The sequence below is a fragment of the Mustela erminea genome, chromosome 4, assembly GCF_009829155.1.
Source record: "Mustela erminea isolate mMusErm1 chromosome 4, mMusErm1.Pri, whole genome shotgun sequence".
NCBI classification, from domain to species: Eukaryota; Metazoa; Chordata; class Mammalia; order Carnivora; family Mustelidae; genus Mustela; species Mustela erminea.
In genome coordinates this window covers 150,478,867-150,491,253 of record NC_045617.1, presented here as the reverse complement: position 1 = coordinate 150,491,253, position 12,387 = coordinate 150,478,867, and the positions used below count along the sequence as shown (strand labels likewise).

Sequence of the window (12,387 nt, the reverse complement as noted above, 5' to 3'; positions counted from 1 at the left end):
AAACCAAATTATTAATGTACATTTGAGTTGCGTAACTTCATTTTTTTACAAAAGAACAAACACAAGATAAATTGTTAATTGGATTTTATGCAATCCTCACAATCTTTGTCCATTAAAACTCAATTAATTTTCTATTCAGAGGCACTAACTGAAATCGTAGAAAACCTAAAAATGTGGAATAATTATAAATTATGACTCAGAGTTCAAATGTCTTAGCTGCTGTTCTAAAGCACGTGAAATTTTGTGGAAACTGTCTTTCCATGCTGTTGTCCAGGCCTCACAGCCTGCGATTCACACCCTTTCAATCCCAAGCACCACCACTGGTTCCTACCCTCTTTCCTGCTCCAAACACCCTCCTCTTTCCTCTTGTTCCCTCTGCAGTTTCCTTCAACTCTGTATTTTCATTTTGGTCATGCAAAGCTAGTTCTAGTCTCATTTGTGATTGGAAGCATTCTATTATTGAAACATCCAGTCTATTACACTTTTCAATCAGGATTAAGATCTTTATTTTAGCTCATAGTGTGAATACTCATTTTTGGATGTGTGTTACACACATGCTTATAGTTCAGTCGCACGCAATTTTATGTCTAGATATAAGCTATTAGCATAAATAAATAAGAATATTTTGTTCATCTTATAATGCAATTGAAGCTTATTTTTTTTCACCCAACATTGACATTTTAAAATTGTTACTAAGTTATTTTTCATCTCATGGTAAACCCCCATTTATATGTAAGATTATTTAAACTACAGATGTCCCTTTCTCTGTCCCACAAAACAGGAAGTAACCCTGAAATACATAAAAGGTAAATAAAGTGAAAGCGTATCTTTTTGTAAAACTCAAAAAGATTATTTTTTTTAAAAAGGGAGGGAGAGAGAGAGAGGGAAGCAGGCTCCCTGCCGAGCAGAGAGCCCGATGCGGGACTCGATCCCAGGACCCTGAGATCATGACCTGAGCCGAAGGCAGCGGCTTAACCCACTGAGCCACCCAGGTGCCCCAAGATTATTTTTTATGAAAATTGTCTTTTGGCTGTGTGGGATGTGATCTTTAATTTTTATTTACCCAAATATGAACGTAGGGATGCATGAAAAGAACTCATTCTCTTGAAAAGTTATTGATTTTTTACCCACAACAAGAAAAATATCTGAATGACACATAAAAATAAAGCTATAAAAATGCTATTTTCATAAGAGCAGTACTTAGAAATGTCATAGGTTTTTGCCAGTCTGCACATAGGAGACTGTCAATGAGTGGGCAGCTTTTGAGTTTATGATTCTTCCTTCAGGTACAGAGAAAAATGAATGATGACGGGAGAAAATACAAATTCTGAAGGTTACTTTGTTCCACTTGGTTTTTCCAACTGGCCTCATCTGGAGGTAGCTCTCTTTGTGGTCATCTTGATATTCTACTTAATGACATTGGTGGGCAACCTGTTTATCATTATCTTGTCGTACCTGGATGCTCATCTCCACACGCCCATGTACTTCTTCCTCTCAAACCTCTCTTTTCTGGATCTCTGCTACACCACCAGCTCCATCCCTCAGTTGCTGGTCAACCTCTGGGGCCCAGAAAAGACCATCTCTTACACCGGTTGCATGATTCAACTTTACTTTGTCCTTGCGCTGGGAACCACAGAGTGTGTCCTCCTGGTGGTGATGTCCTATGACCGTTATGCAGCTGTCTGTAGACCCTTGCATTACGCTGTCCTCATGAATCCTCGTTTCTGCCACCTGTTGGCTGTGGCTTCCTGGGTCAGTGGCTTTACCGCCTCAGCACTTCATTCCTCCTTTACCTTCTGGGTACCCTTATGTGGACATCGCCAAGTGGACCATTTCTTCTGTGAAGTTCCAGCACTGCTGCGATTATTATGTGCTGATACCCGTGTGAATGAGCTGACCCTCTTGATCATGAGCTCCATTTTTGTTCTCATACCACTCATCCTCATTCTCAGCTCATATAGTGCCATTGCCCGGGCTGTGCTGAGGATGCAGTCAACCGCCGGACTTCAGAGAGCTTTTAGGACATGTGGAGCCCATCTTATGGTTGTGTCCCTCTTTTTCATTCCCGTCATCTGCATATATCTGCAGCCACCATCAGGAAAGTCTCAAGATCAAGGCAAGTTCATTGCCCTGTTTTATACCGTAGTCACGCCTAGCCTCAACCCTCTAATCTATACTCTGAGAAACAAAGATGTAAGAGGGGCAGTAAGGAGACTCGTGGGGCAGGAGAGGGAGATGTGACAGAGAGATCACAATTTCTATCCTGCAATTTTTGTTCAGAGTCTTGTCCATCTTGGAGGGTGGTTTCCCTGATTCTTTGATACTCATTTTGTTCTACACCCCAGGAAATATATAAGAAAATTTCAGCCCTAATTTTGGGTTCTTTTTATTGGCTTATTCTAAAAATATTATCCAAAGAAAACTTTTTTTGTTTGTACCACTTTAACTTTAATAATTCCATATTTAGTGTCCATAGAAATTAGAGCCTGGGTTTTAAGGATAATGTGCTAATTTATGAACTGAGAATTAATATCTACGGAAAGGGGAACAATATAGCAAAGGCACAAATGAATGGAGTCTTTGGTCATTAACAGGCATTTGATTTAGCTAAGTGGTCAAACTGTATGACAGTTCTTTGGTTGAAGCATACTATTTTAAGATACTAAATTATATGAGTGTTTTACTCTATAGGTATATACACTGGTAACAGTGAAGAGTATAAAGAAAGATCTATTCAAATGGATAAACACCCATACATGTGTTCATCTACTCATTCATTCATTTATTTACTTGTTAGCTAAATGTCTTCTAGATCTTACATTTTTGCTAACATAGACAAACACTATGATAAATGGTAGACACTCTTTTTAATGTAAATATAACTCATTTTCTGGTGGAAGAAACAAAAATGTAAGGTGAAAAATGAAGTATCTTTATATGACTTAATTTAAGTCATATTATTTAAGTCACTGGGCATGGTGCTAGTAAATTAGGTAGCTTTGATGATGAACACTGGGTGATATACTGAACTAATGAATTACTGAAAATTATATCAAAATAACTGATGTACTGTACCTTTGCTAAGTGAATTTAAATTTAAAAATTAAGGGGGAGAATGAGGTAGGGGAAATCAGAGTGGGAGATGAACCATGAGAGACTGTGGACTCTGAGAAACAAACAGGGCTTTGGAGGGGTTTTGGTGGTGGGTATTAAGGAGGGCACATATTGCATGGAGCAGTGGGTGTGGTGCATAAACAATGAATCTTGGAACATTGAAAAAAATAAAAATAAAAATATGATTTCTTAAAAAAATTAAGGTAACTTTTTTAAAATTGAAATTTAATTTAATTAACATATACCACATTACTAGTTTCAGAGTTAACGTAGTGATTCCTCAGTTTCATATAACACCCAGTGCTCATTACCTCAGTGCCCTCCTTCACCCATCATCCAGCTATAGGGTAGCTTTTTATTTATTTTTTTTTCACACGTGTTAAACTACTTTTTTTTTTTTAATTTTAGTCCTCAGAAAGGCAGTTCAATTACTGTGGAGTACTGGGCACAAGAAAAATTAGCAGCACTATATCCAGTAGGCCACATCATATTTTATTTCCTTTTTAAAAAATTTAAATTCGGGGTGCCTGGGTGGCTCAGTGGGTTAAGCCACTGCCTTCGGCTCAGGTCATGATCTCAGGGTCCTGGGATCGAGTCCCGCATCGGGCTCTCTGCTCAGCAGGGAGCCTGCTTCCCTCTCTCTCTCTGCCTGCCTCTCCGACTACTTGTGATTTCTCTCTGTCAAATAAATAAATAAAATCTTTAAAAAAAAATTTAAATTCAATTAGCCTTTGTAGAGTACATCGTTTGTTTTTGGTATAATGTTAAATGATTCATTAGTTTCAAAGAACAGCAAGTGTTCATCATATCACTTGCTCCCCTTAATGCCCATCACCCAACTACCCCATCCCCACATCCACCTCCTTTTCTCTAACTTTCAAAACTAAGGATACACTGTATATTAGTTAATTGAACACAATTTTAAAAATAGGGTACCTTTCTATTTTTTATTTTTTATTATGTTAGTCATGATACAGCATATCATTAGTTTATGATATAGTGTTCCATGACTCATTGTTTGCCTTTTTAAAATTTAAAATAAAACCAGTACTCTGGCCATAAATCTTGAAAAATCAATATCATTTGGTAATTCCTATAGGAAGATGACAATATTAAAGAAACCCAAACCACAGTATGTGTTTAATTTGCTTTGACTTAGTTAATGACATACTGAAGAGACAGTAAAACTTTTCTTTTAAACATTGTTACTCTTTGCTAGGCAGAATTCATTTTTAATGTTAAAAGAAAATTGATTCATATCCTTTAATTTATCACTCCTAGTGGTAGTTAATAACATTGATGAATCACACACTTCTGTGTGATTTTTTTAACTACTTAATAATATGAATATGTCATATTTTTCTTGTAATCACTTGGCCAATTTATTACACACATCATTCTCCCCCATAACCACTTGAAATAAATCTACTTTGCATATTCTACTTCAGAGTGGAAGACATGTTCAGTTGAAGCTAGTCAGCTTATAGATAGGAACAGTGGTCTAGGGACAATTTATTTTATTTTATTTTGTTTTGCGGCAGAGGTCAAAGAGGTTGCTGCCTGTGTTCTCCTCAAGGATTTTGATGGATTCCTTCTCAAATTGAGGTCCTTCATCCATTTTGAGTCTATTTTTGTGTGTGGTGTAAGGAAATGGTCCAATTTCATTTTTCTGCATGTGGCTGTCCAATTTTCCCAGCACCATTTATTGAAGAGGCTGTCTCTTTTCCATTGGACATTCTTTCCTGCTTTGTCGAAGATTAGTTGACCATAGAGTTGAGGGTCTATTTCTGGGCTCTCTATTCTGTTCCATTGATCTATGTGTCTGTTTTTGTGCCAGTACCATGCTGTCTTGATGACGACAGCTTTGTAATAGAGCTTGAAGTCCGGAATTGTGATGCCACCAACGTTGGCTTTCTTTTTCAATATCCCTTTGGCTATTCGAGGTCTTTTCTGGTTCCATATAAATTTTAGCATTATTTGTTCCATTTCTTTGAAAAAGATGGATGGTACTTTGATAGGAATTGCATTAAATGTGTAGATTGCTTTAGGTAGCATAGACATTTTCACAATATTTATTCTTCCAATCCAGGAGCATGGAACATTTTTCCATTTCTTTGTGTCTTCCTCAATTTCTTTCATTAGTACTTTATAGTTTTCTGAGTATAGATTCTGTTTTGTTTTATTTTGTTATGTTAGTCACCAAACAGTACTTCATTCGTTTTTGACATAGTGCTCCATGATTCACTGTTTGCAGACAATTTTTTTTTAAGCAGTATCTTAGAAACTCATTACATTTGTAGCTGTAATTCAGATATTAGTTGTGGTTTTTTGCCTCTTTTAAGATCTAGATGTAATTAACCTAGATCTTTTTAAATAGATCATAAAATTAAGAAAATAGATGTGCTGGATTTCCCCTAGGTTCCTGAGTGCATTACCATTATGTGGTCTGCTGTACTTGGATTCCCTCTCTGCAGATTTTGCTTTATTCTCTCATCTAGTTTTTATTTTTTTATTTTTATTTTTTATTTTTTTTAATTAATTTTTTATTTTTTATAAACATATATTTTTATCCCCAGGGGTACAGGTCTGTGAATCACCAGGTTTACACACTTCACAGCACTCACCAAAGCACATACCCTCCCCAATGTCCATAATCCCACCCCCTTCTCCCAAACCCCCTCCCCCCAGCAACCCTCAGTTTGTTTTGTGAGATTAAGAGTCACTTATGGTTTGTCTCCCTCCCAATCCCATCTTGTTTCATTGATTCTTCTTCTACCCACTTAAGCCCCCATGTTCCTCAAAATGTTGAAAATAGAACTGCCCTATGAACCAGCAATTGCACTATTGGGCATTTACCCTAAAGATACAAACGTAGTGATCCAAAGGGGCACGTGCACCCGAATGTTTATAGCAGCAATGTCCACAATAGCCAAACTATGGAAAGAACTTAGATGTCCATCAACAGATGAATGGATCAAGAAGATGTGGTATATATACACAATGGAATACTATCCAATCTTTCAATATATAAATGGTCCTCTTTTTTTCAAGTCTAGCAAAGTATAATTTACATATGATAAAATCCATCCACTTAAAATGTACATTTCAATGAGTTTTCACAAATATATAGTTAAACCTGTTGTGTCTTGTGTTGTTAATTTTAGCCATTCTGACAGGTGTGAGGTGGTATCATCCTGGTTTTGATTTGTATTTCCCTGATGATGAGTGGCATTGAGCATCTTTTCATGTTTCTGTTAGCCATATGGATGCCTTCTTTAGAAAAGTATCCATTCATGTTATCAGCCCAATTCTTGACCAGATTATTTGGGGGTTTTGGGTTGAGTTTAGTAAGTTCTTTATAGATTTTGGATACTAACTCTTTAACAGACATGTCGTTTGCAAATATCTTCTCCTATTCCCAGGCTGCCATTTAGTTTTGTTGATTGTTTCCTTCACTATGCAGAGGCTTTTTATCTAGATGAAGTCCCAATAGTTTATTTTTGCTTTTGTTTCCCTTGCCTGTGGTGACATGTCTAGTAAGAAGTTGCTACAGTTGAGGTCAAAGAGGTTGCTGCCTGTTTTCTCCTCTAGGATTTTGATGGACTCCTGCCTCTAACTAAGGTCTTTGATCCATTTTGAGTTTATCTTTGGGTATGGTTTAAGAAAGTGATCCAGTTTCAAGAGATTATGCTGAGTGAAATAAGTCAAGCAGAGAGAGTCAAGTATCATATGGTTTCACTTATTTGTGGAGCATAACAAATAACATGGAGGACATGGGGAAATGGAGAGGAGAAGGGAGTTAAAGGAAATTGGAAGGGGAGGTGAACCATGAGAGACTATGGACTCTGAAAAACAACCTGAGAGTTTTGAAGGGGCAGGGAGTGGGAGGTTGGGGGAACCAGGTGGTGGGTATTAAGGAGGGCACAGATTGCATGGAGCACTGGGTGTGGTGCAAAAACAATGAATACTGTTACACTGAAAAGAAAATTTAAAAAAAAAAAGAAAAGAAAGAAAGAAAGTGATCCAGTTTCATTCTTCCTTTGCTGTGAACTTTTCATAGATGGTTTTTATGAAATTAAGGAAAGTTCCCTCCATCCCTACAATATGAAGAGTTTTAATCAAGAAAGGGTGCTATACATCAGAAAGGATGAATACCCAACTTTTGTATCAATATGGATGGGACTGGAGGAAATTATGCTGACTGAAATAAGTCAAGCAGAGAAAATCAATTATCATATAGTTTCACTTACTTTTGCAGCATAGGGAATAACATGGAGGACATTAGGAGAAGGAAAGGAAAAGTGAATTGGGGAAAACTGGAAGGGGAGATGAAGCATGAGAGACTGTGGACTCTGAGAAACAAACAGGGTCTTGGAGGGGAGGAAAGTGGGGGGATGGATATGCCTGGAGGTGGGTATTATTAAGGAGGGCACGTATTGCATGGAGCACTGGGTGTGGTACATAAACAATGAATCTCAGAACACTGAAAAAATAAAATAAAAAATTTTTAAAAAGGGTGCTGTATTTTGTCAAATGCTTTTTCTGCATCAGTTGAGAGGATCATATGATTCTAGAGTTTTGTTTTGTTTAAATGCTCTATCATATTGACTGATTTGTGAATGTTGAGCCACCCTTGCATCCCAGGCATAAAACCCACTTGGTCATGGTAAATAATCCTTTTAATGTTGGATCCTATTGACTAGGATCTTATTACTTAGTATTTTGGCATCCGTGTTCATCAGAGATATTGGTCTGTAATTCTTTTTGATGAGGTCTTTGCCTGGTTTCGGAGCAGGGCAATGCTGGCCTCATAAGAGGAGTTTGGAACCATGGTACTAGCACAAAAACAGACACATAGACCAATGGAACAGAACAGAGACCTCAGAAATGGACTCTCAACTTTCTTGTCAATTAATCTGTGACAAATCAGGAAAAAGCATCCAATGGAAAAAAAGACTCTTCAATGAATGGTGCTTGGAAAATTGGACTGCTACATATAGAATGAAAGTGGACCATTCCCTTACATCATACACAAAGTTAAACTCACAATGCATGAAAGATCTCAATGTGAGACAGGAATCCATCAAAATCCTAGACGAGAACATAGGCAGTTACCTCTTGTACATTAGTCCACAGCAACTCCTTTCAAGACATGTTCCCAAAGACAAGGGAAACAAAAGCAAAAAGGAACTTTTCAGACTTCATCAAGATAAAAATTTTCTGTACAGCAAAGGAAACAATCAACAAAACTAAGAGGCAACTCACGGAATGGGAGAAGATATTTATAAATGACATTAAAGATAAGGATCTGATATCCAATATCTATAAAGTACTTCTCAAACGAACACCCAAAAATAAAGAATCCAGTCAAGAAATGGGCAAAAGATATGAAAAGAAAATTCTCTAGAGAAGACAAAGAAATGGCTAACAGACACATGAAACATTGTTCTACATTACTAGCCATCAGAGAAATAAAAATCAAAACCACACTGAGATACCACCTTACACCAGTTAGAATGGCAAAACTTAACAAGGCAGGAAACAACAGATGTTGACAAGGGTGTGGAGAAAGGGGAACCCTCTTACACTGTTGGTGGGGATGCAAGTTGGTTCAGCCACTTTGGAATGTAAATGTGTTCAATGCCCCAATCAAAAGACACAGGGTATCAGAATGGATAAAAAACCAAAACCCATCAATATGCTGTCTATAAGAAACTCATTTTAGACCCAAAGATACCTCCAGACTTAAAGTGAGGGGGTGGAAAACAATTTACCATGCTAATGGATATCAAAATAAAGCTGGGGTGGCAATCCTTATATCAGATCAATTAGATTTTAAGCCAAACACTATAATAAGATATGAGGAAGGACACTATATCATACTCAAAGAGTCTATCCAACAAGAAGATCTAACAGTTTTAAATATCTATGCCCCTAACATGGGAGCAGCCAACTACATAAACCAATTAATAACAAAATCAAAGAAACACATAGACAATAATACAGTAAGAGTAGGGGACTTTAACACTCCCCTCACTGAAATGGACAGATCATCCAAGCAAAAGATCAACAAAGAAATAAGGACCTTAAATGACACACTGGACCAGATGTACATCACAAATATATTCATAACATTTCAGAATACACATTATTCTCTAGTGTACATGGAACATTTTCCAGAATAGATAACATCCTGGGCCACAAAGCAGGTCTCAACCGGTACCAAAAGATTGGCATCATTCCCTGCATATTTTCAGACCACAATGCTCTGAAGCTAGAACTCAAGCACAAGAGGAAATTTGGAAAGTACCCAAATACATGGATACTAAACAGCACCCTTCTAAAGAATGAATGGACCAACCAAGAAATTAAAGATGAATTGAAAAAATTCATGGGAACAAATGATAATGAAAACACAACTGTTCAAAATCTGTGGGACACAGCAAAGGCAGTCCTGAGGGGAAAATATATAGCAATACAAGCCTTTCTCAAAAAACAAGAAAGGTCTCAAGTACACAACCTAACCCTACACCTAAAGGAGCTGGAGAAAGAACAACAAAGAAAGCCTAAACCCAGCAGGAGAAGAGAAATCATAAAGATCAGAGCAGAAATAAATGAAATAGAAACTAAAAAAACAATAGAACAAATCAATGAAACTAGGAGCTTGTTCTTCAAAAGAATTAATAAGATTGATTAAACCCCTGGCCAGACTTATCAAAAATAAAAGAGAAAAAACCCAAATAAATAAAATCATGAATGAAAGAGGAGAGATCACAACCAACACCAAAGAAATACAAACAATTATCATATGGTTTCACTTATTTGTGGAGCATAACAAATAGCATGGAGGACATGGGGAGATGGAGAGGAGAAGGGAGTTGAGGGAAATTGGAAGGGGAGGTGAACCATGAGAGACTATGGACTCTGAAAAACAATCTGAGGGTTTTGAAGGGGCAGTGGGTGGGAGGTTGGGGGAACCAGGTGGTGGGTATTAGAGAGGGCACGGATTGCATGGAGCACTGGGTGCGGTGCAAAAACAATGAATACTGTTATGCTGAAAAGAAATAAAAAATTTAAAATTTTTTTAAAAAAAGAACATACTATGAGCAACTCTAAGCCAACAAATTCAACAATCTGGAAGAAATGGACACATTTCTAGAAACATATAAACTACCACAACTGAACCAGGAAGAAATAGAAAACCTGAACAGACCCATAACCAGTAAGGAGATTGAAACAGTCATCAAAAATCTCCAAACAACTCCTGGGTATTTAACCCAAAGATACAGATGTAGTGAAAAGAAGGGCCATCTGTATCCCAATGTTTATAGCAGCAATGGCCACAGTCGCCAAACTGTGGAAAGAACCAAGATGCCCTTCAACGGACGAATGGATAAGGAAGATGTGGTCCATATACACTATGGAGTATTATGCCTCCATCAGAAAGGACGAATACCCAACTTTTGTAGCAACATGGACGGGACTGCAAGAGATTATGCTGAGTGAAATCAGTCAAGCAGAGAGAGTCAATTATCATATGGTTTCACTTATTTGTGGAGCATAACAAATAACATGGAGGAAAAGGGGAGATGGAGAGGAGAAGGGAGTTGAGGGAAATTGGAAGAGGAGGTGAACCATGAGAGACTATGGACTCTGAAAAACAATCTGAGGTTTTGAAGGGGCAAGGGGTGGGAGGTCGGGGTACCAGGTGTTGGGTATTATAGAAGGCACGGATTGCATAGAGCAGTTGGTGTGGTGCAAAAATAATTAATACTGTTATGCTGAAAATAAAAAATAAATTTAAAAAAATCTCCAAACAAAAGCCCAGGGCCAGACAGCTTCCCAGGGGAATTCTACCAAACCTTTAAAGAAGAATTAATTCCTCTTCTCCTGAAACTGTTCCAAAAAATAGAAATGGAAGGAAAACTTCCAAACTCATTTTATGAGGCCAGCCTTACCTTGATCTCAAAACCAGACAAAGACCCCATCAAAAGAGAGAATTATAGACCAGAATCCTTGATGAACACAGATGCAAAAATTCTCACCTAAATACTAGTCAATATGATCCAAAAGAACATTAAAAGGAGTATTCACCACGACCAAATGGGACTTTTTCAAGGGCTGCAAGGTTGGTTCAACATCTGCAAATCAATCAATGTGATACAATACATTAATTAAAGAAAGAACAAGAACCTTATCATACTCTCAATAGATGCTGAAAAAGCATCTGACAAAGTACAGCATCCCTTCCTGATCAAAACTATTCAAAGTGTAGGGATAAAGGGCACATACCTCAACATTATCAAAGCCATCTATGAAAAACCCATTACAAATACCATTCTCAATGGAGAAAAACTGAGAGCTCCCACTAAAGTCAGGAACACAGCAGGGATGTCCATTATCACCACTGCTATTCAACATAGTACTAGAAGTCCTAGCCTCAGAAATCAGACAACAAAAAGAAATTAAAGGCATCCAAATCATCAAAGAAGAAATCAAACTAATCACTCTTTGCAGATGATATGATACTATATGTGGAAAACCCAAAAGACTCCACCCCAAAATCTGCTAGAACTTGTACAGGAATTCAGTAAAGTGTCAAGATATAAAAATCAACGCACAGCAATCAGTTTCATTTCTTTACACCAAGACAACAGAAAGAGAAATTAAGGAGTCAGTTCCATTTACAATTGCACCCAAACCATAAGATACCTAGGAATAAACCTAACCAAAGAGGCAAAGAATCTATACTCAGAAAACTATAAAGTACTCATGAAAGAAGCTGAGGAAGACACAAAGAAATGGAAAAATGTTCCATGCTTATGGATCGGAAGAATAAACATTGTCAAAATGTCTATGCTACCTAAAGCAATCTACACATTTAATGCAATCCCTATTGAAATCCCATCAATTTTTTTCAAAGAAAAGGAACAAATAATCCTAAAATTTATATGGAACCATAAAAGACCTCAAGTAGCCAGAGGAATGTTGAAAAAGAAAGCCAAAGTTGGTGGCATCACAATTCCGGACTTCAAGCTCTATTACAAAGCTGTCATCATCAAGACAGTATGGTACTGGCACAAAAACAGACACAGAGATCAATGGAACAGAATAGAAAGTCCATAAATAGACCTTCAACTCTATGGTCAACTAATCTTCAACAAAGCAGGAAAGTATGTCCAATGGAAAAAAGACAGTCTCTTCAACAAGTGGTATTGGGAAAATTGGACAGCCACGTGCAGAAAAATTAAAATGGACCATTTCGTTACACCA

The 12,387-nt window shown here is 37.3% G+C and overlaps 1 protein-coding gene across 1 annotated transcript; it reads left to right on the top strand.

Annotated features, from left to right (window-relative positions):
* Positions 1-1,298: 1,298 nt before the first annotated feature.
* On the top strand, positions 1,299-2,241 carry LOC116587872 (olfactory receptor 2J3-like). The gene is given in 2 exon segments (XM_032338387.1): positions 1,299-1,315; positions 1,317-2,241. Coding segments are annotated over 2 exon segments (942 nt in total).
* Positions 2,242-12,387: the final 10,146 nt, after the last annotated feature.